This window comes from Scyliorhinus torazame, chromosome 9, assembly GCF_047496885.1.
Source record: "Scyliorhinus torazame isolate Kashiwa2021f chromosome 9, sScyTor2.1, whole genome shotgun sequence".
NCBI classification, from domain to species: domain Eukaryota; kingdom Metazoa; phylum Chordata; class Chondrichthyes; order Carcharhiniformes; family Scyliorhinidae; genus Scyliorhinus; species Scyliorhinus torazame.
In genome coordinates, this window is record NC_092715.1 from 178,050,206 (window position 1) to 178,072,835 (window position 22,630).

The 22,630-nt window shown below is 62.9% G+C and overlaps 1 protein-coding gene across 1 annotated transcript in view; it reads right to left on the bottom strand.

The window, feature by feature from the left end:
- LOC140429605 (A disintegrin and metalloproteinase with thrombospondin motifs 19-like) overlaps positions 1–22,630 on the bottom strand; it is a 789,098-nt gene that overhangs the window by 700,528 nt on the left and 65,940 nt on the right. The window contains exon 6 of the mRNA XM_072516849.1: positions 17,800–17,957. Coding sequence (XP_072372950.1) covers positions 17,800–17,957 — 158 coding nt within the window. The remainder of the gene's footprint in view (positions 1–17,799; positions 17,958–22,630) is intronic.

Sequence of the window (22,630 nt, forward strand, 5' to 3'; positions counted from 1 at the left end):
GACGGTTTGGCCCCACTTCCCTGCTCGCTGACTGTCTGGCTCTTCTCCCCTGCTCGCTGACTGTCTGGCCCCACTCCCCTGCTCGCTGACTGTCTGGCCCCACTCCCCTGCTCGCTGACTGTCTGGCCCCACTCCCCTGCTCTCTGACTGTCTGGCCCCACTCCCCTGCTCGCTGACTGTCTGGCCCCACTCCCCTGCTCGCTGACTGTCTGGCCCCACTCCCCTGCTCGCTGACTGTCTGGCCCCACTCCCCCGCTCGCTGACTGTCTGGCCAAACTCCCCTGCTCGCTGACTGTCTGGCCCCACTCTCCTGCTCGCTGACTGTCTGGCCCCACTCCCCTGCTCGCTGACTGTCTGGACCCACTCCACCGCTCGCTGACTGTCTGGTCCTGCCCACCATCTCGCTGACTGTCTGGCCCCACTCTCCTGCTCTCTGACTGTCTGGCCGCACTCCACCGCTCGCAGACTGTCTGGTCCAGCCCACCATCTCGCTGACTGTCTGGCCCCACTCCCCTGCTCGCTGACTGTCTGGCCCCACTCTCCTGCTCGCTGACTGTCTGGCCCCACTCCACCGCTCGCTGACTGTCTGGTCCTGCCCACCATCTCGCTGACTGTCTGGCCCCACTCCCCTGCTCGCTGACTGTCTGGCCCCACTCCCCTGCTCGCTGACTGTCTGTCCCCACTCCCCTGCTCGCTGACTGTCTGGCCCCACTCCCCTGCTCGCTGACTGTCTGGCCCCACTCCCCTGCTCGCGGACTGTCTGCCCTCACTACCCTGCTCGATGACTGTCTGGCCTCACTCCCCCGCTCGCTGACTGCCTGGCACCACGCCCCTGCTCGCTGACGGTCTGGCCCCACTCCCCTGCTCGCTGACTGCCTGGCCCCACTCCCCTGCTCGCTGACGGTCTGGCTCCACTCCCCTGCTCACCGACGGTCTGGCCCCACTCCCCTGCTCGCTGACGGTCTGGCTCCACTCCCTTGCTCGCTGACGGTCTGGCTCCACTCCCCTGCTCGCTGACTGCCTGGCCCCACTCCCCTGCTCGCTGACGGTCTGGCTCCACTCCCCTGCTCGCTGACGGTCTGGCCCCACTCCCCTGCTCGCTGACGGTCTGGCCCCACAGCCCTGCTCGCTGACTGTCTGGCCCAACTCCCCTGCTCGCTGACTGTCTGGCCCCACTCCACCGCTCGCTTACTGTCTGGCCCCACTCCCCTGCTCGCTGACGGTCTGGCTCCACTCCCCTGCTCGCTGACTGTCTGGCTCCACTCCCCTGCTCGCTGACTGCCTGGCCCCACTCCCCTGCTCGCTGACGGTCTGGCTCCACTCCCCTGCTCGCTGACGGTCTGGCCCCACTCCCCTGCTCGCTGACGGTCTGGCCCCACAGCCCTGCTCGCTGACGGTCTGGCCCAACTCCCCTGCTCGCTGACTGTCTGGCCCCACTCCACCGCTCGCTTACTGTCTGGCCCCACTCCAACGCTCCCTTACTGTCTGGCCCCACTCCACCGCTCGCTGACGGTATGGCCCCACTCCCCTGCTCGCTGACGGTCTGGCCCCACTCCCCTGCTCGCTGACTGTCTGGCCCCACTCCCCTGCTCGCTGACTGTCTGGCCCCACTCCACCGCTCGCTGACTGTCTGGCCCCACTCAACCGCTCGCTGACGGTCTGGCCCCACTCCACCGCTCGCTGACTGTCTGGCCCCACTCCCCTGCTCGCTGACTGTCTGGCCCCACTCCCCTGCTCGCTGAATGTCTGGCCCCACTCCCCTGCTCGCTGACTGTCTGGCCCCACTGCCCTGCTCGCGGACTGTCTGGCCCCACTCCCCTGCTCGCTGACTGTCTGGCCCCACTCCCCTGCTCGCTGACTGTGTGGCCCCACTCCCCTGCTCGCTGACTGTCTGGCCCCACTCCCCTGCTCGCTGACTGTCTGGCCCCACTCCCCCGCTCGCTGACTGTCTGGCCAAACTCCCCTGTTCGCTGACTGTCTGGCCCCACTCCACCGCTCGCTGACTGTCTGGCCCCACTCCCCTGCTCGCTGACCGTCTGGCCCCACTCCCCTGCTCGCTGACTGTCTGGCTCCACTCCCCTGCTCGCTGACTGTCTGGCCCCACTCCCCTGCTCGCTGACTGTCTGTCCCCACTCCCCTGCTCGCTGACTGTCTGGCCCCTCTCCACCGCTCGCTGACTGTCTGGTCCTGCCCACCATCTCGCTGACTGTCTGGTCCTGCCCACCATCCCGCTGACTGTCTGGCCCCACCCCCCCACTCGCTGACTGTCTGGCCCCACTCCCCTGCTCGCTGACTGTCTGGCCCCACTCCCCTGCTCGCTGACTGTCTGGCCCCACTCCACCGCTCGCTGACTGTCTGGTCCTGCCCACCATCTCGCTGACTGTCTGGTCCTGCCCACCATCCCGCTGACTGTCTGGCCCCACCCCCCCACTCGCTGACTGTCTGGCCCCACCCCCCCACTCGCTGACTGTCTGGCCCCACTCCCCTGCTAGCTGACTGTCTGGCCCCACTCCCCCGCTCGCTGACTGTCAGGCCCCACTCCCCTGCTAGCTGACTGTCTGGCCCCACTCCCCCGCTCGCTGACTCTCTGGCCCCACTCCCCCGCTCGCTGACGGTATGGCCCCACTTCCCCGCTCGCTGACGGTATGGCCCCACTCCCCTGCTCGCTGACTGTCTGGCCCCACTCCACCGCTCACTGACTGTCTGGTCCTGCCCACCATCTCGCTGACTGTCTGGCCCCACTCCCCTGCTCGCTGACAGTCTGGCCCCACTCCCCTACTCGCTGACTGTCTGGCCCCACTCCCCTGCTCGCTGACTGTCTGGCCCCGCTCCCCTGCTCGCTGACTGTCTGGCCCCACTCCCCTGCTCGCTGACTGTCTGGCCCCACTCCCCTGCTCGCTGACGGTCTGGACCCACTCCCCTGCTCGCTGACGGTCTGGCCCGACTCTCCTGCTCGCTGACGGTCTGGCCACACACCCCTGCTCGCTGACTGTCTGGCCTCACTCCCCTGCTCGCTGACCGTCTGGCCCCACTCCACCGCTCGCTGACTGTCTGCTCCTGCCCACCATCTCGCTGACCGTCTGGCCCCACTCCACCGCTCGCTGACTGTCTGGTCTTGCCCACCATCTCGCTGACGGTCTGGCCCCACTCCCCTGCTTGCTGACTGTCTGGTCCTGCCCACCATCTCGCTGACTGTCTGGCCCCACACCCCAGCTCGCTGACTGTCTGGCCCCACTCCCCTGCTCGCTGACTGTCTGGCCCCACTCCCCTGCTCGCAGACTGTCTGGCCCCACTCCCCTGCTCGCAGACTGTCTGGCCCCACTCCCCTGCTCGCTGACTGTCTGGTTTTATTTTTTTGCTCGTTGATTGTCTGGCTTCACTCCCCTGCTCGCTGACTGTCTGGCCCCACTCCCCTGCTCGCTGACTGTCTGGCCCCACTCCCCTGCTCGCTGACGGTCTGGCCCCACTCCCCTGCTCGCTGACCGTCTGGCCCCACTCCCCTGCTCGCTGACTGTCTGGCCCTACTCCCCCGCTCGCTGACTGCCTGGCCCCACTCCCCTGCTCGCTGACTGTCTGGCCTCACTCCCCTGCTCGCTGACCGTCTGGCCCCACTCCCCTGCTCGCTGACTGTCTGGCCCCACTCCCCTGCTCGCTGACTGCCTGGCCCCACTCCCCTGCTCGCTGACTGTCTGGCCTCACTCCCCTGCTCGCTGACCGTCTGGCCCCACTCTCCTGCTCGCTGACTGTCTGGCCCCACTCCCCTGCTCGCTGACTGTCTGGCCCCACTCCCCTGCTCGCTGACCGTCTGGCCACACTCCCCTGCTCGCTGACTGTCTGGCCCCACTCCCCTGCTCGCTGACTGTCTGGCCTCACTCCCCTGCTCGCTGACTGTCTGGCCTCACTCCCCTGCTCGCTGACTGCCTGGCTCCACTCTCCTGCTCGCTGACGGTCTGGCCCCACTCCACCGCTCGCTGACAGTCTGGCCACACTCCCCTGCTCGCTGACTGTCTGGCCTCACTCCCCTGCTCGCTGACTGTCTGGCCTCACTCCCCTGCTCGCTGACTGCCTGTCCCCACTCCCCTGCTCGCTGACGGTCTGGCCCCACTCCACCGCTCGCTGACAGTCTGGCCACACTCCCCTGCTCGCTGACGGTCTGGCCCCACTCCCCTGCTCGCTGACTGTCTGGCCCAACTCCCCTGCTCGCTGACTGTCTGGCCCCACTCCCCTGCTCGCTGACTGTCTGGCCCCACTCCACCGCTCGCTGAGTGTCTGGCCCCACTACACCGCTCGCTGACGATCTGGCCCCACTCCACCGCTCGCTGACTGTCTGGCCCCACTCCACCGCTCGCTGACTGTCTGGCCCCACTCCCCTGCTCGCTGACTGTCTGGCCCCACTCCCCTGCTCGCTGACTGTCTGGCCCCACTCCCCTGCTCGCTGACTGTCTGGCCCCACTCCCCTGCTCGCTGACTGTCTGGCCCCACTCCCCTGCTCGCTGACTGTCTGGCCCCACTCCCCTGCTCGCTGACTGTCTGGCCCCAGTCCCCCGCACGCTGACCGTCTGGCCCCACTCCCCTGCTCGCTGACTGTCTGGCCCCACTCCCCTGCTCACTGACTGTCTGGCCCCACACCCCTGCCCGCTGATAGTCTGGCCCCACTCCACCGCTCGCTGACTGTCTGGTCCTGCCCACCATCTCGCTGACGGTCTGTCCCCACTCCCCTGCTCGCTGACGGTCTGTCCCCACTCCCCTACTCGCTGACTGTCTGACCCCACTCCCCTGCTCGCTGACTGTCTGGCCCCACTCCCCTGCTCGCTGACTGCCTGGTCCCACTCCCCTGCTCGCTGACGGTCTTGCCCCACTCCCCCGCTCGCTGACTATCTGGCCCCACTCCCCTGCTCGCTGACTGTCTGGTCCTGCCCACCATCTGGCTGACTGTCTGGCCCCACTCCCCTGCTCGCTGACTGTCTGGCCCCAATCCCCTGCTCGCTGACGGCCTGGCCCTACTCCCCTGCTCGCTGACTGTCTGGCCCCACTCCACCGCTCGCTGACTGTCTGGTCCTGCCCACCATCTCGCTGACTGTCTGGCCCCACTCTCCTGCTCGCTGACTGTCTGGCCCCACTCCCCTACTCGCTGACTGTCTGACCCCACTCCCCTGCTCGGTGACTGTCTGGCCCCACTCTCCTGCTCGCTGACTGTCTGGCCCCACTCCCCTGCTCGCTGACTGCCTGGTCCCACTCCCCTGCTCGCTGACGGTCTTGCCCCACTCCCCTGCTCGCTGACTGTCTGGTCCTGCCCACCATCTGGCTGACTGTCTGGCCCCACTCTCCTGCTCGCTGACTGTCTGGCCCCACTCCCCTGCTCGCTGACTGTCTGGCCCCAATCCCCTGCTCGCTGACGGCCTGGCCCTACTCCCCTGCTCGCTGACTGTCTGGCCCCACTCCACCGCTCGCTGACTGTCTGGTCCTGCCCACCATCTCGCTGACTGTCTGGCCCCACTCTCCTGCTCGCTGACTGTCTGGCCCCACTCTCCTGCTCGCTGACTGTCTGGCCCCACTCTCCTGCTCGCTGACCGTCTGGCCCCACTCCCCTTCTCGCTGACTCTCTGGCCCCAGTCCCCTGCTCGCTGACGGTCTGGCCCCACTCCCCTGCTCGCTGACGGTCTGGCCCCACTCCCCTGCTCGCTGGCAGTCTGCCTCACTCCCCTGCTCGCTGACCGTCTGGCCCCACTCCCCTTCTCGCTGACCGTCTGGCCTCACTCCCCTGCTCGCTGACCGTCTGGCCCCACTCCCCCGCTCGCTGACTGTCTGGCCCCACTCCCCTGCTCACTGACAGTCTGGCCTCACTCCCTTGCTCGTGGACTGTCTGGCCCCACTCCCCCGCTCGCTGACTGTCTGGCCCCACTCCCCCGCTCGCTGACTGTCTGGCCCCACTCCCCTGCTCGCTGACCATCTGGCCCCACTCCCCTGCTCGCTGACCGTCTGGCCCCACTCCCCTGCTCGCTGACTGTCTGGCCCCACTCCCCAGCTCGCTAACTGTCTGGCCCCACTCCCCAGCTCGCTGACAGTCTGGTCCTGCCCACCATCTCGATGACTGTCTGGCCCCACTGCCCTGCTCGCTGACTGTCTGGCCCCACTCCCCTGCTCGCTGACTGTCTGGCCCCACACCCCTGCTCGCTGACTGTCTGGCCCCACTCCCCTGCTCGCTGACTGTCTGGCCCCACTCTCCTGCTCGCTGACTGTCTGGCCCCACTCCCCTGCTCGCTGACTGTCTGACCCCACTCCCCTGCTCGCTGACTGTCTGGCCCCACTCCCCTGCTCGCTGACTGTCTGGCCCCACTCCCCTGCTCGCTGACTGTCTGGCCCCACTCCCCTGCTCGCTGACTGTCTAGCCCCACTCCCCTGCTCGCTGACGGTCTGGCCCCACTCCCCTGCTCGCTGACGGTTTGGCCCCACTTCCCTGCTCGCTGACTGTCTGGCTCTTCTCCCCTGCTCGCTGACTGTCTGGCCCCACTCCCCTGCTCGCTGACTGTCTGGCCCCACTCCCCTGCTCGCTGACTGTCTGGCCCCACTCCCCTGCTCTCTGACTGTCTGGCCCCACTCCCCTGCTCGCTGACTGTCTGGCCCCACTCCCCTGCTCGCTGACTGTCTGGCCCCACTCCCCTGCTCGCTGACTGTCTGGCCCCACTCCCCCGCTCGCTGACTGTCTGGCCAAACTCCCCTGCTCGCTGACTGTCTGGCCCCACTCCCCTGCTCGCTGACTGTCTGGCCCCACTCCACCGCTCGCTGACTGTCTGGCCCCACTCCCCTGCTCGCTGACTGTCTGGCCTCACTCCCCTGCTCGCTGACTGTCTGGCCCCACTCCCCCGCTCGCTGACTGTCTGGCCCCACTCCACCGCTCGCTGACTGTCTGGTCCTGCCCACCATCTCGCTGACTGTCTGGTCCTGCCCACCATCTCGCTGACTGTCTGGTCCTGCCCACCATCCCGCTGACTGTCTGGCCCCACTCCCCCACTCGCTGACTGTCTGGCACCACTCCCCTGCTCGCTGACTGTCTGGCCCCACTCCCCCACTCGCTGACTGTCTGGCCTCACTCCCCTGCTCGCTGACTGTCTGGCCCCACTCCCCCGCTCGCTGACTGTCTGGCCCCACTCCACCGCTCGCTGACTGTCTGGTCCTGCCCACCATCTCGCTGACTGTCTGGTCCTGCCCACCATCTCGCTGACTGTCTGGTCCTGCCCACCATCCCGCTGACTGTCTGGCCCCACTCCCCCACTCGCTGACTGTCTGGCACCACTCCCCTGCTAGCTGACTGTCTGGCCCCACTCCCCTGCTCGCTGACGGTATGGCCCCACTCCCCTGCTCGCTGACTGTCTGGCCCCACTCCCCCACTCGCTGACTGTCTGGCACCACTCCCCTGCTAGCTGACTGTCTGGCACCACTCCCCTGCTCGCTGACGGTCTGGCCCCACTTCCCGCTCGCTGACGGTATGGCCCCACTCCCCTGCTCGCTGACTGTCTGGCCCCACTCCCCTGCTCGCTGACTGTCTGGCCCCACGCCCCTGCTCCCTGACTGTCTGGCCCCACTCCCCTGCTCGCTGACTGTCTGGCCCCACTCCCCTACTCGCTGACTGTCTGGCCCCACTCCCCTGCTCGCTGACTGTCTGGCCCCACGCCCCTGCTCGCTGACTGTCTGGCCCCACGCCCCTGCTCGCTGACTGTCTGGCCCCACTCCCCTGCTCGCTGACTGTCTGGCCCCAATCCCCTACTCACTGACTGTCTGGCCCCACTCCCCTGCTCGCTGACTGTCTGGCCCCACTCCCCTGCTCGCTGACTGTCTGGCCCCACTCCCTTGCTCGCTGACTGTCTGGCCCCACTCCCCTGCTCGCTGACTGTCTGGCCCCACTCCCCTGCTCGCTGACGGTCTGGCCACACTCCCCTGCTCGCTGACGGTCTGGCCACACTCCCCTGCTCGCTGACTGTCTGGCCTCACTCCCCTGCTCGCTGACCGTCTGGCCCCACTCCACCGCTCGCTGACTGTCTGGTCCTGCCCACCATCTCGCTGACTGTCTGGTCCTGCCCACCATCTCGCTGACTGTCTGGTCCTGCCCACCATCCCGCTGACTGTCTGGCCCCACTCCCCAGCTCGCTGACTGTCTGGCCACACTCCCCTGCTCGATGACTGTCTGGCCCCACTCCCCTGCTCGCAGACTGTCTGGCCCCACTCCCCTGCTCGCTGACCGTCTGGCCCCACTCCCCTGCTCGCTGACTGTCTGGCCCCACTCCCCCGCTCGCTGACTGTCTGGCCCCACTCCCCTACTCGCTGACTGTCGGGCCTCACTCCCCTGCTCGCTGACCGTCTGGCCCCACTCTCCTGCTCGCTGACTGTCTGGCCCTACTCCCCTGCTCGCTGACTGTCTGGCCCCACTCCCCTGCTCGCTAACCGTCTGGCCCCACTCCCCTGCCCGCTGACCGTCTGGCACCACTCTCCTGCTCACTGACCCTCTGGCCCCACTCCCCTGCCCGCTGACCGTATGGCCCCACTCTCCTGCTCGCTCACTGTCTGGCCCCACTCCCCTGCTCGCTGACTGTCTGGCCCCACTCCCCTGCTTTCTGAGTGTCTGGCTCCACTCTCCTGCCCGCTGACTGTATGGCCCCACTCTCCTGCTCGCTCACTGTCTGGCCCCACTCCCCTGCTCGCTGACTGTCTGGCCCCACTCCCCTGCTCGCTGAGTGTCTGGCTCCACTCCCCTGCCCGCTGACTGTCTGGCCCCACTCCCCTGCTCGCTGACTGTGTGGCCCCACTCCCCTGCTCGCTGACTGTCTGGCCCCACTCCCCAGCTCGCTGACTGTCTGGCCCCACTCCCCCGCTCGCTGACTGTCTGGCCCCACTCCACCGCTCGCTGACTGTCTGGTCCTGCCCACCATCTCGCTGACTGTCTGGTCCTGCCCACCATCTCGCTGACTGTCTGGTCCTGCCCACCATCCCGCTGACTGTCTGGCCCCACTCCCCCACTCGCTGACTGTCTGCACCACTCCCCTGCTAGCTGACTGTCTGGCCCCACGTCCCCGCTCGCTGACGGTATGGCCCCACTCCCCTGCTCGCTGACTGTCTGGCCCCACTCCCCTGCTCGCTGACTGTCTGGCCACACTCCACCGCTCACTGACTGTCTGGTCCTGCCCACCATCTCGCTGACTGTCTGGCACCACTCCCCTGCTCGCTGACTGTCTGGCCCCACTCCCCTGCTCGCTGACTGTCTGGCCCCACGCCCCTGCTCGCTGACTGTCTGGCCCCACTCCCCTGCTCGCTGACTGTCTGGCCCCACTCCCCTACTCGCTCACTGTCTGGCCCCACTCCCCTGCTCGCTGACTGTCTAGCCCCACTCCCCTACTCGCTGACTGTCTGGCCCCACTCCCCTGCTCGCTGACTGTCTGGCCCCACTCCCCTGCTCGCTGACGGTCTGGCCACACTCCCCTGCTCGCTGACGGTCTGGCCCGACTCCCCTGCTCGCTGACGGTCTGGCCACACTCCCCTGCTCGCTGACTGTCTGGCCTCACTCCCCTGCTCGCTGACCGTCTGGTCCCACTCCACCGCTCGCTGACTGTCTGGTCTTGCCCACCATCTCGCTGACGGTCTGGCCCCACTCCCCTGCTTGCTGACTGTCTGGTCCTGCCCACCATCTCGCTGACTGTCTGGCCCCACTGCCCTGCTCGCTGACTGTCTGGCCCCACTCCCCTGCTCGCTGACTGTCTGGCCCCACACCCCTGCTCGCTGACTGTCTGGCCCCACTCCCCTGCTCGCTGACTGTCTGGCCCCACTCTCCTGCTCGCTGACTGTCTGGCCCCACTCCCCTGCTCGCTGACTGTCTGGCCCCACTCCCCTGCTCGCTGACTGTCTGGCCTCACTTCCCTGCTCGCTGACCGTCTGGCCCCACTACCCTGCTCGCTGACTGTCTGGCCCCACTCTCCTGCTCGCTGACTGTCTGGTTCCACTCCCCTGCTCGCTGACCGTCTGGCCCCACTCCCCTGCTCGCTGACCGTCTGGCCCCACTCCCCTGCTCGCTGACTGTCTGACCCCACTCCCCTGCTCGCTGACTGTCTGGCCCCACTCCCCTGCTCGCTGACTGTCTGGCCCCACTCCCCTGCTCGCTGACTGTCTGGCCCCACTCCCCTGCTCGCTGACTGTCTAGCCCCACTCCCCTGCTCGCTGACGGTCTGGCCCCACTCCCCTGCTCGCTGACGGTTTGGCCCCACTTCCCTGCTCGCTGACTGTCTGGCTCTTCTCCCCTGCTCGCTGACTGTCTGGCCCCACTCCCCTGCTCGCTGACTGTCTGGCCCCACTCCCCTGCTCGCTGACTGTCTGGCCCCACTCCCCTGCTCTCTGACTGTCTGGCCCCACTCCCCTGCTCGCTGACTGTCTGGCCCCACTCCCCTGCTCGCTGACTGTCTGGCCCCACTCCCCTGCTCGCTGACTGTCTGGCCCCACTCCCCCGCTCGCTGACTGTCTGGCCAAACTCCCCTGCTCGCTGACTGTCTGGCCCCACTCCCCTGCTCGCTGACTGTCTGGCCCCACTCCCCTGCTCGCTGACTGTCTGGCCCCACTCCACCGCTCGCTGATCGTCTGGCCCCACTCCCCTGCTCGCTGACCGTCTGGCCCCACTCCCCTGCTCGCTGACTGTCTGGCTCTACTCCCCTGCTCGCTGACTGTCTGGCCCCACTCCCCTGCTCGCTGACTGTCTGGCCCCACTCCCCTGATCGCTGACTGTCTGGCCCCACTCCCCTGCTCGCTGACTGTCTGGCCCCACTCCACCGCTCGCTGACTGTCTGGCCCCACTCCCCTGCTCGCTGACTGTCTGGCCCCACTCCACCGCTCGCTGACTGTCTGGCCCCACTCCCCTGCTCGCTGACTGTCTGGCCCCACTCCCCCGCTCGCTGACTGTCTGGCCCCACTCCCCCGCTCGCTGACTGTCTGGCCCCACTCCACCGCTCGCTGACTGTCTGGTCCTGCCCACCATCTCGCTGACTGTCTGGTCCTGCCCACCATCTCGCTGACTGTCTGGTCCTGCCCACCATCCCGCTGACTGTCTGGCCCCACTCCCCCACTCGCTGACTGTCTGGCACCACTCCCCTGCTCGCTGACTGTCTGGCCCCACTCCCCCACTCGCTGACTGTCTGGCCTCACTCCCCTGCTCGCTGACTGTCTGGCCCCACTCCCCCGCTCGCTGACTGTCTGGCCCCACTCCACCGCTCGCTGACTGTCTGGTCCTGCCCACCATCTCGCTGACTGTCTGGTCCTGCCCACCATCTCGCTGACTGTCTGGTCCTGCCCACCATCCCGCTGACTGTCTGGCCCCACTCCCCCACTCGCTGACTGTCTGGCACCACTCCCCTGCTAGCTGACTGTCTGGCCCCACTCCCCTGCTCGCTGACGGTATGGCCCCACTCCCCTGCTCGCTGACTGTCTGGCCCCACTCCCCCACTCGCTGACTGTCTGGCACCACTCCCCTGCTAGCTGACTGTCTGGCACCACTCCCCTGCTCGCTGACGGTCTGGCCCCACTTCCCGCTCGCTGACGGTATGGCCCCACTCCCCTGCTCGCTGACTGTCTGGCCCCACTCCCCTGCTCGCTGACTGTCTGGCCCCACGCCCCTGCTCCCTGATTGTCTGGCCCCACTCCCCTGCTCGCTGACTGTCTGGCCCCACTCCCCTACTCGCTGACTGTCTGGCCCCACTCCCCTGCTCGCTGACTGTCTGGCCCCACGCCCCTGCTCGCTGACTGTCTGGCCCCACGCCCCTGCTCGCTGACTGTCTGGCCCCACTCCCCTGCTCGCTGACTGTCTGGCCCCAATCCCCTACTCACTGACTGTCTGGCCCCACTCCCCTGCTCGCTGACTGTCTGGCCCCACTCCCCTGCTCGCTGACTGTCTGGCCCCACTCCCTTGCTCGCTGACTGTCTGGCCCCACTCCCCTGCTCGCTGACTGTCTGGCCCCACTCCCCTGCTCGCTGACGGTCTGGCCACACTCCCCTGCTCGCTGACGGTCTGGCCACACTCCCCTGCTCGCTGACTGTCTGGCCTCACTCCCCTGCTCGCTGACCGTCTGGCCCCACTCCACCGCTCGCTGACTGTCTGGTCCTGCCCACCATCTCGCTGACTGTCTGGTCCTGCCCACCATCTCGCTGACTGTCTGGTCCTGCCCACCATCCCGCTGACTGTCTGGCCCCACTCCCCAGCTCGCTGACTGTCTGGCCACACTCCCCTGCTCGATGACTGTCTGGCCCCACTCCCCTGCTCGCAGACTGTCTGGCCCCACTCCCCTGCTCGCTGACCGTCTGGCCCCACTCCCCTGCTCGCTGACTGTCTGGCCCCACTCCCCCGCTCGCTGACTGTCTGGCCCCACTCCCCTACTCGCTGACTGTCGGGCCTCACTCCCCTGCTCGCTGACCGTCTGGCCCCACTCTCCTGCTCGCTGACTGTCTGGCCCTACTCCCCTGCTCGCTGACTGTCTGGCCCCACTCCCCTGCTCGCTAACCGTCTGGCCCCACTCCCCTGCCCGCTGACCGTCTGGCACCACTCTCCTGCTCACTGACCCTCTGGCCCCACTCCCCTGCCCGCTGACCGTATGGCCCCACTCTCCTGCTCGCTCACTGTCTGGCCCCACTCCCCTGCTCGCTGACTGTCTGGCCCCACTCCCCTGCTTTCTGAGTGTCTGGCTCCACTCTCCTGCCCGCTGACTGTATGGCCCCACTCTCCTGCTCGCTCACTGTCTGGCCCCACTCCCCTGCTCGCTGACTGTCTGGCCCCACTCCCCTGCTCGCTGAGTGTCTGGCTCCACTCCCCTGCCCGCTGACTGTCTGGCCCCACTCCCCTGCTCGCTGACTGTGTGGCCCCACTCCCCTGCTCGCTGACTGTCTGGCCCCACTCCCCAGCTCGCTGACTGTCTGGCCCCACTCCCCCGCTCGCTGACTGTCTGGCCCCACTCCACCGCTCGCTGACTGTCTGGTCCTGCCCACCATCTCGCTGACTGTCTGGTCCTGCCCACCATCTCGCTGACTGTCTGGTCCTGCCCACCATCCCGCTGACTGTCTGGCCCCACTCCCCCACTCGCTGACTGTCTGCACCACTCCCCTGCTAGCTGACTGTCTGGCCCCACGTCCCCGCTCGCTGACGGTATGGCCCCACTCCCCTGCTCGCTGACTGTCTGGCCCCACTCCCCTGCTCGCTGACTGTCTGGCCACACTCCACCGCTCACTGACTGTCTGGTCCTGCCCACCATCTCGCTGACTGTCTGGCACCACTCCCCTGCTCGCTGACTGTCTGGCCCCACTCCCCTGCTCGCTGACTGTCTGGCCCCACGCCCCTGCTCGCTGACTGTCTGGCCCCACTCCCCTGCTCGCTGACTGTCTGGCCCCACTCCCCTACTCGCTCACTGTCTGGCCCCACTCCCCTGCTCGCTGACTGTCTAGCCCCACTCCCCTACTCGCTGACTGTCTGGCCCCACTCCCCTGCTCGCTGACTGTCTGGCCCCACTCCCCTGCTCGCTGACGGTCTGGCCACACTCCCCTGCTCGCTGACGGTCTGGCCCGACTCCCCTGCTCGCTGACGGTCTGGCCACACTCCCCTGCTCGCTGACTGTCTGGCCTCACTCCCCTGCTCGCTGACCGTCTGGTCCCACTCCACCGCTCGCTGACTGTCTGGTCTTGCCCACCATCTCGCTGACGGTCTGGCCCCACTCCCCTGCTTGCTGACTGTCTGGTCCTGCCCACCATCTCGCTGACTGTCTGGTCCTGCCCACCATCCCGCTGACTGTCTGGCCCCACTCCCCTGCTCGCTGACGGTCTGGCCACACTCCCCTGATCGATGACTGTCTGGCCCCACTCCCCTGCTCGCAGACTGTCTGGCCCCACTCCCCTGCTCGCTGACTGTCTGGCCCCACTCCCCTGCTCGCTGACTGTCTGGTTTTATTTTTTTGCTCGTTGATTGTCTGGCTTCACTCCCCTGCTCGCCGACGGTCTGGCCCCACTCCCCTGCTCGCTGACCGTCTGGCCCCACTCCCCTGCTCGCCGACGGTCTGGCCCCACTCCCCTGCTCGCTGACTGTCTGGCCCCACTCCCCTGCTCGCCGACGGTCTGGCCCCACTCCCCTGCTCGCTGACCGTCTGGCCCCACTCCCCTGCTCGCTGACTGTCTGGCCCCACTCCCCCGCTCGCTGACTGTCTGGCCCCACTCCCCTGCTCGCTGACTGTCTGGCCTCACTCCCCTGCTCGCTAACCGTCTGGCCCCACTCTCCTGCTCGCTGACTGTCTGGCCCCACTCCCCTGCTCGCTGACTGTCTGGCCCCACTCCCCTGCTCGCTGACCGTCTGGCCCCACTCCCCTGCCCGCTGACCGTCTGGCACCACTCTCCTGCTCGCTGACCCTCGGGCCCCACTCCCCTGCCCGCTGACCGTATGGCCCCACTCTCCTGCTCGCTCACTGTCTGGCCCCACTCCCCTGCTCGCTGACTGTCTGGCCCCACTCCCCTGCTTTCTGAGTGTCTGGCTCCACTCCCCTGCCCGCTGACTGTCTGGCCCCACTCCCCTGCTCGCTGACTGTGTGGCCCCACTCCCCTGCTCGCTGACTGTCTGGCCCCACTCCCCTGCTCGCTGACTGTCTGGCCCCACTCCCCTGCTCGCTGACTGTCTGGCCTCACTCCCCTGCTCGCTGACTGTCTGGCCCCACTCCCCTGCTCGCTGACTGTCTGGTCTCACTCCCCTGCTCGCTGACTGCCTGGCTCCACTCTCCTGCTCGCTGACTGTCTGGCCCAACTCCCCTGCTCGCTCACTGTCTGGCCCCACTCCCCCGCTCGCTGACTGTCTGGCCCCACTCCACCGCTCGCTGACTGTCTGGCCCCACTACACCGCTCGCTGACGATCTGGCCCCATTCCACCGCTCGCTGACTGTCTGGCCCCACTCCCCTGGTCGCTGACCGTCTGGCCCCACTCCCCTGCTCGCTGACTGTCTGGCCCCACTCCCCTGCTCGCTGACTGTCTGGCCCCACTCCCCTGCTCGCTGACTGTCTGGCCCCACTCCCCTGCTCGCTGACTGTCTGGCCCCACTCCCCTGCTCGCTGACTGTCTGGCCCCACTCCCCTGCTCGCTGACTGGCTGGCCCCAGTCCCCCGCTCGCTGACGGTCTGGCCCCACTCCCCTGCTCGCTGACTGTCTGGCCCCACTCCCCTGCTCACTGACTGTCTGGCCCCACTCCCCTGCTCGCTGACTGTCTGGCCCCACTCTCCTGCTCGCTGACTGTCTGGCACCACTCCCCTGCTCGCTGACTGTCTGGCCTCACTCCCCTGCTCGCTGACTGTCTGGTCCTGCCCACCATCTCGCTGACTGTCTGGCCCCACTCCCCTGCTCGCTGACTGTCTGGCCCCACACCCCTGCTCGCTGACTGTCTGGCCCCACTCCACCGCTCGCTGACTGTCTGGTCCTGCCCACCATCTCGCTGACGGTCTGGCCCCACTCCCCTGCTCGCTGACGGTCTGGCCCCACTCCCCTGCTCGCTGGCAGTCTGGCCTCACTCCCCTGCTCGCTGACCGTCTGGCCCCACTCCCCTTCTCGCTGACCGTCTGGTCTCACTCCCCTGCTCGCTGACTCTCTGGCCCCACTCCCCTGCTCGCTGACTGTCTGGCCCCACTCCCCTGCTCGCTGACGGTCTGGCCCCACTCCCCTGCTCGCTGGCAGTCTGGCCTCACTCCCCTGCTCGCTGACCGTCTGGCCCCACTCCCCTTCTCGCTGACCGTCTGGCCTCACTCCCCTGCTCGCTGACTGTCTGCCCCCACTCCCCTGCTCGCTGACTGTCTGGCCCCACTCCCCTGCTCGCTGACTGTCTGGCCCCACTCCCCCGCTCGCTGACTGTCTGGCCTCACTTCCCCGCTCGCTGACTGTCTGGCCCCACTCCCCTGCTCGCTGACTGTCTTGCCCCACTCCCCCGCTCGCTGACTGTCTGGCCCCACTCCCCTGCTCGCTGACTGTCTGGCCCCACTCCCCCGCTCGCTGACTGTCTGGCCCCACTCCCCTGCTCGCTGACTGTCTGGCCCCACTCCCCCGCTCGCTGACTGTCTGGCCTCACTCCCCTGCTCGCTGACTGTCTGGCCTCACTCCCCTGCTCACTGACAGTCTGGCCTCTCCCGTGCTCGCGGACTGTCTGGCCCCACTCCCCCGCTCGCTGACTGTCTGGCCCCACTCCCCCGCTCGCTGACTGTCTGGCCCCACTCCCCTGCTCGCTGACCGTCTGGCCCCACTCCCCTGCTCGCTGACCGTCTGGCCCCACTCCCCTGCTCGCTGACTGTCTGGCCCCACTCCCCAGCTCGCTGACTGTCTGGCCCCACTCCCCAGCTTGCTGACTGTCTGGCCCCACTCCCCTGCACGCTGACAGTCTGGTCCTGCCCACCATCTCGATGACTGTCTGGCCCCACTTCCCTGCACGCTGACTGTCTGGTCCTGCCCACCATCGCGCTGACTGTCTGGCCCCACTCCCCTGCTCGCTGACTGTCTGGCCCCACTCCCCTGCTCGCTGACTGTCTGGCCCCACTCCCCTGCTCGCTGACTGTCTGGCCCCACTACCCTGCTCGCTGACTGTCTGGCCCCACTCCCCTGCTCACTGACTGTCTGGCCCCACTCCCCTTCTCGCTGACTGTCTGGCCCCACTCCACCGCTCGCTGACTGTCTGGCCCCACTCCCCTGCTCGCTGACCGTCTGGCCCCACTTCCCTGCTCGCTGACCGTCTGGTCCCACTCCCCTGCTCGCTGACCGTCTGGCCCCACTCCCCTGCTCGCTGACCGTCTGGTCCCGCTCCCCTGCTCGCTGACTGTCTGGCCCCACTCCCCTGCTCGCTGACTGTCTGGCCCCACTCCCCTGCTCGCTGACTGTCTGGCCCCACTCCCCTGCTCGCTGACTGTCTGGCCCCACTCCCCTGCTCGCTGACTGTCTGGCCCCACTCCCCTGCTCGCTGACTGTCTGGCCTAACTCCCCTGCTCGCTGACTGTCTGGCCCCACTCCCCTGCTCGCTGACTGTCTGGCCCCGCTCCCCTGCTCGCTGACTGTCTGGCCCCGCTCCCCTGCTCGCTGACTGTCTGGCCCCACTCCCCTGCTCGCTGACTGTCTGGCCCCACTCCCCTGCTCGCTGACGGGCTGGCCCCACTCCCCTGCTCGCTGACTGTCTGGCCCCACTCCCCTGCTCGCTGACTGTCTGGCCCCACTCCCCCCCTCGCTGACGGTCTGGCCCCACTTCCCTGCTCGCTGATGATCTGGCCCCACTCCCCTGTTTGCTGACTTTCTGGCCCCACTCCCCCGCTCGCTGATGGTCTGGCCCCACTTCCCTGCTCGCTGACGGTCCGGCCCCACTCCCCTGCTCGCTGACGGTCTGGCCCCACTCCCCTGCTCGCTGACGGTCTGGCCCCACTCCCCTACCCGCTGACGGTCTGGCCCCACTCCCCTGTTTGCCGATGGTCTGGCCCCACTCCCCTGCTCGCTGACCGTCTGGCCCCACTCCCCTGCTCGCTGATGGTCTGGCCCTGCTTCCCTGCTCGCTTTCCCTGCCCATTCCCCTAGTCCCCGATTGCCTGGCCAACTGTCTTGTTCGCTGATTATCGTTTGTGATTGTTCTTTTTTTTAATGGAATGTGGGTGTCGCTGGCTGGACCAGCATTTATTGCCCATCCCCAATTTCCCTTGGGACGGTGGTGTCGAGTCCCCTTCTTGAACCACTATTGTCCGTGCAGTGGAGACACACCCACAGTGCTGTTATGGAGAGGGAGTTCTCACCTTGTTATCAGGATGGCAGCATCAACAGCGGGTAAATCCTCCCTCCAACTACGAGATGTTTCACTATGGAAATAATTTTTCCTTCCAAATTCTTCATGTTGCCATTTGCAAAAACTTTCCAGCATCTTTTCTCCATGGTGACCGATATAAAGGTCTTCCTACAAAGTAAGACAAGTAATTAATTGTACTTGCAGATGTCTTAATACAGATCATCAGAGATGATAAACTGGATCATTTGTCTTTCGTGATTAAATACCGGATCGGATCAACAGAGAAAACCTATCAAATGTTGAACATTTCCTGGGTAGCCACCGCTCACCTAAGGCTGACATCGATGTAGAGATCCAACATCGTATCCAATCCAAGAGCTCCTCCTTCGTACGCCGAAGGTCAAGAGTCTTTGATAACCGCGACATTCATTCAAGATCCTCGTGGACAAGGCAGCCATCCTCCCAACTCTTCTATATGGCTCAGAAATGTGGACTACGTACACACACTACCTCAAGACCCTGGAAAGATACCATCAACACTGTCGGAGATGGATTCTCCGCATCAGCTGGGGGGACAGGCGTACTAACATCAGCATCCTTGATGGAGCCAAGAGCACCAGCATGGAGGCCATGATGATCTAAAACCAACTCCACTGGTCTGGCCATGTGCTTATGATGTCAGAGTAATGACTACCAAAGCAAATCTTCTGGTCAGGCTCAAGAAAAGCACCCGAACAAGAGGACCATAAGACCATAAGACATAGGAGCAGAAGTAGGCCACTCGGCCCATTGAGTCTGCTCCGCCATTCAATCATGGCTGATATTTTCTCAACCCTATTCTCCTGCCTTCTCCCCAAATTAATCAAGAACCTATCTATCTCTGTCTTAAAGACACAGGGATTTAGCCTCCACAGCCTTCTGTGGCAAAGAGTTACACAGATTCACCACCCTCTGGCTTAAGAAATTCTTCCTCATCTCTGTTTTAAAGGATCGTCCCTTTAGTCTGAGATGGTGTCCTCTGCTTCTAGTTTTTCCTACAAGTGGAAACATCCTCTCCACGTCCACTCTATCCAGGCCTCGCAGTATCTTGTAAGTTTCAATAAGATCCCACCTCATCCTTCTAAACCCCAACGAGTACAGATCCAGAGTCCCCAACCGTTCCTCATATGACAAGTTCTTCATTCCAGGGATCATTCTTGTGAACCTCCTCTGGAACCTTTCCAAGGCCAGCACATCCTTCCTTAGATACGGGGCCCAAAACTGCTCACAATACTCCAAATGGTGTCTGACCAGAGCCTTATACAGCCTCAGAAGTACACCCCTGGTCTTGTATTCTAGCCCTCTCGACATACCTGGTCTTGTATTCTAGCCCTCTCGACATCCCTGGTCTTGTATTCTTGCCCTCTCGACATCCCTCGTCTTGTATTCTAGCCCTCTCGACACGAATGCTAACATTGCATTTGCCTTCTTAACTGCCGACTGAACCTGCGCGTTAACTTTAAGCAATTCATGAACAAGAACTCCCAAGTCCCTTTGTGCTTCTGATTTTCTAAACATTTCCCCATTTAGAAAATAGTCTATGCCTAAATTCCTCCTTTCAAAGTGCATAACCTCACACGTTTCCACACTGTATTTCATTTGCCACTTCATTCCTCACTCTCCTAGCTTGTCCAAATCCTTCTGCAGCCTCCTTGCTTCCTCAATACTACCTGCCCCTCTACAGATCTTTGTATCATCTACAAACTTAGCAACAGTGCCTCCAGTTCCTTCTTCCAGATCATTTATGTATATTGTGAAAAGTTGTGGTCCCAGCACAGACCCGAGGCACATCACTAGTCACCGGCTGCCATCCTGAAAAAGACCCCATTATCCCCACTCTCTGCTTTCTGCCAGTCAGCCAATCCTCCATCCATGCCTGGATCATATCCTTAACACCATGGGCTCTCAACTTATTTAACAGTCTCCTATGCGGCACCATGTGAAAAAAAAATGAAATGTCAAATCTGGAAATCTAAATAAATCACGTCCACTGGTTCTCCTTTGTCTAACTTCCTTGTTCCCTCCTCAAAGAACTAACAGATTTGTCAGACACGACCTCCCTTTGACAAAGCCGTGCTGACTCAGTCCTATTTTACCACGCACTTCCAAGTACTTCACGATCTCATCTTTAACAACAAACTCTAAAATCTTTCCAATGACTGAAGTCAGGCTAACCGGCCTATAATTTCCCGTCTTCTGCCTCACTCCCTTCTTAAACAGTTATATTAGCCACTTTCCAGTCCTCTGGGACCCTTCCTGCCTCCAGTGATTCCTGAAAGATCATCACTAATGCATCCACAATTTCCTCAGCTATCGCTTTTCGAGCCCTGGGGTGTAGTCCATCCAGTTCAGGTGACTTATCTACGTTCAGACCTTTCAGTTTCCCCAGAACCTTCTCCTTAGTGATGGACACTGCACTAACCTCTGTCCCCTGGTTCTCCTGGAGTTCTGGCATCCCACTGGTGTCTTCCACCATGAAGACTGATGCAAAGTAACTATTCAGTTCATCTGCCATTTCTTGGTTTACTATTATTACTTCTCCAGCCACGTTTTCCAGTGGTCCAGTGTCTATTTTTGCCTCTCACTTACCTTTTATATATTGAAAGAAATTCTTCCTATCTTTTTTTATATTACGAGCTAACTTGTACTCATATTTAATCTTCTCTCCCCTTATTGCTTTTTTAGTTGTCCTCTGCTTGCTTTTAAATGATTCCCAATCCTCGGTCTTCCCACTAATCCTTGCCACTTTGTATGCTTTTTCTTTTATGCTGTCCTTGACTTCCCTTGTCAACCATGGATGCCTTGTCCTGCCCTGAGGATGCTTCCTCCTCCTTGGGATGGATTTCTGCTGTGCCTCCCGAATCCCCCAAAAACCCATGCCATTGTTGTTCCACTGTCTTCCCTGCTAGTCTCCTTTTCCAATCAACCTTGGCCAGCTTCTCCCTCATATCTTTGTAATTACCCTTATTTAATTGTAATACCGTTACATCTTCTCCTTCTCAAACTGCGGGGTAAATTCTATCATATTGTGGTCACTGCTTCTCAAACTGCGGGGTAAATTCTATCATATTGTGGTCACTGCTCCCTAAGGGTTCTTCCATCTTAAGATCCCGAATCAAGTCTGCCTCATTACACATCACCAAATCAAGAATTGCCTATTCCCTAGTGGGCTCTATCACAAACTGCTCCAAAAAACCATCTCTTAAACATTCCACAAATTCCTTTTCTTGGGATCCACTACCAACCTGATTTTCACAGACCACGTGCTTGCTCTATCTCCTGATTTATTTTCTGTCCCGCATCTTGACTACTGCTAGGGGGCCTGTACATAACTCCCATCAGGGTCTTTTTACCTTTGCGATTCCTCAACTCTATCCACAGAGATTCAATGCCTTCTGATTCTATATCGCTCCTTGCTATCGATTTGACTTCATTCCTTACTAACAATGCAACCCCGCCCCCTTTGCCCAACTGCCTGTCCTTTCGATAGGACACATATCCTTGTATATTTAGATCCCAGCCCTGATCCCCTTGCAGCCACGTCTCTGTGATGCCCACAACATTGTACCGACCAATTTCAATGTGCGCAACAAGCTCATTTACCTTGTTCCGTATACTGCGCGCATTAAGGTTCAATACCCTTAGTCCTGCATTGACCACCTCCCTTCTCACACTTGTCACCTTTTTTGCTCTGCCTGAGGGTGATGTTCTATTATTTTTGTTCTCTATTTCCCCTTCAGTTATGACAGCTTCTAAGCTAACGCTCTGGTTCCCACCCCCCCTGCGATATTAGTTTAAATCCTCCCGAGTGACACTAGCAAACCTCCCAGCCAGGATATTGGTGTCCCTCAGGTTTAGATGCAACCCATCCTTCTTGTACATGTCGCCCTGGAAGATGGGTCCAGAAACCTGAAACCCTCCCTCCTACACCACTGGTTCAGCCACGTGTTTAGCTGCACTATCCTCCTATGTCTAGCCTCACTGGCACGTGGCACAGGGAGTAATCTGAGATTACAACCCTAGAGGTCCTGCTTCTTAACTTACTGCCTAACAAGGATATGTCTCCTTCTGCAGGGCCTCATCACTCTTCCTGCCTATGCACCAACAAGGAGGACAAAGGAAGCCCTTCAAAGACACCCTGAAGGCTTACCTCAAGAAATGCAACATAGACATCAATGTCTGGGAGACCTTTGCTCAGAAGATACCAACTTGGAAGAACCTCCTGTTCGAAGGGGCCCAATTCTTCAAGGAAAACAGACAGCAAGAGAGAGCCCAGAAAATAAACTTGAGAAAGGAATAACAGCGATCCAGAGTCCAAGGACCAATCCCACCTCTTGGAAACACCTGCCAAGTGTGCAGTCGAAGATGCGGCTCCAGGATCGGGATCATTAGCCACGCAATGATCTACAGAACCCATGACCAGTAATACAGAGTTTCTTAGGTGGACAATCACACTCGTTAATAAGTGATCGCTAAGAAGAAGACAATGGCCGGGTTTCTCCGTTCCGCCGCACCAGATTTCTGCTTCAGCACGCCGTCGGGATTCTCCATTTCGCCGGCTGGTCAATGGGGTTTTGCATTGTGCGGCAGCCCCACGCCATCGGGAAACCCTCGGGCTGCCGGCAAAACGGAGAATCCCAACAGCGGAGAATTCAGCCCAACAAATACGTTTAGATTAAGTCTGGATATTCCTTTGATGTTTGAACCAGGATGACTCAATTTCACCATCAAAAGGACGTTCCATTTAGTATTAACAGCAGAGCCAGGCAGAAACAATGCAGTAAAATTTGTTGTTTTTTGTA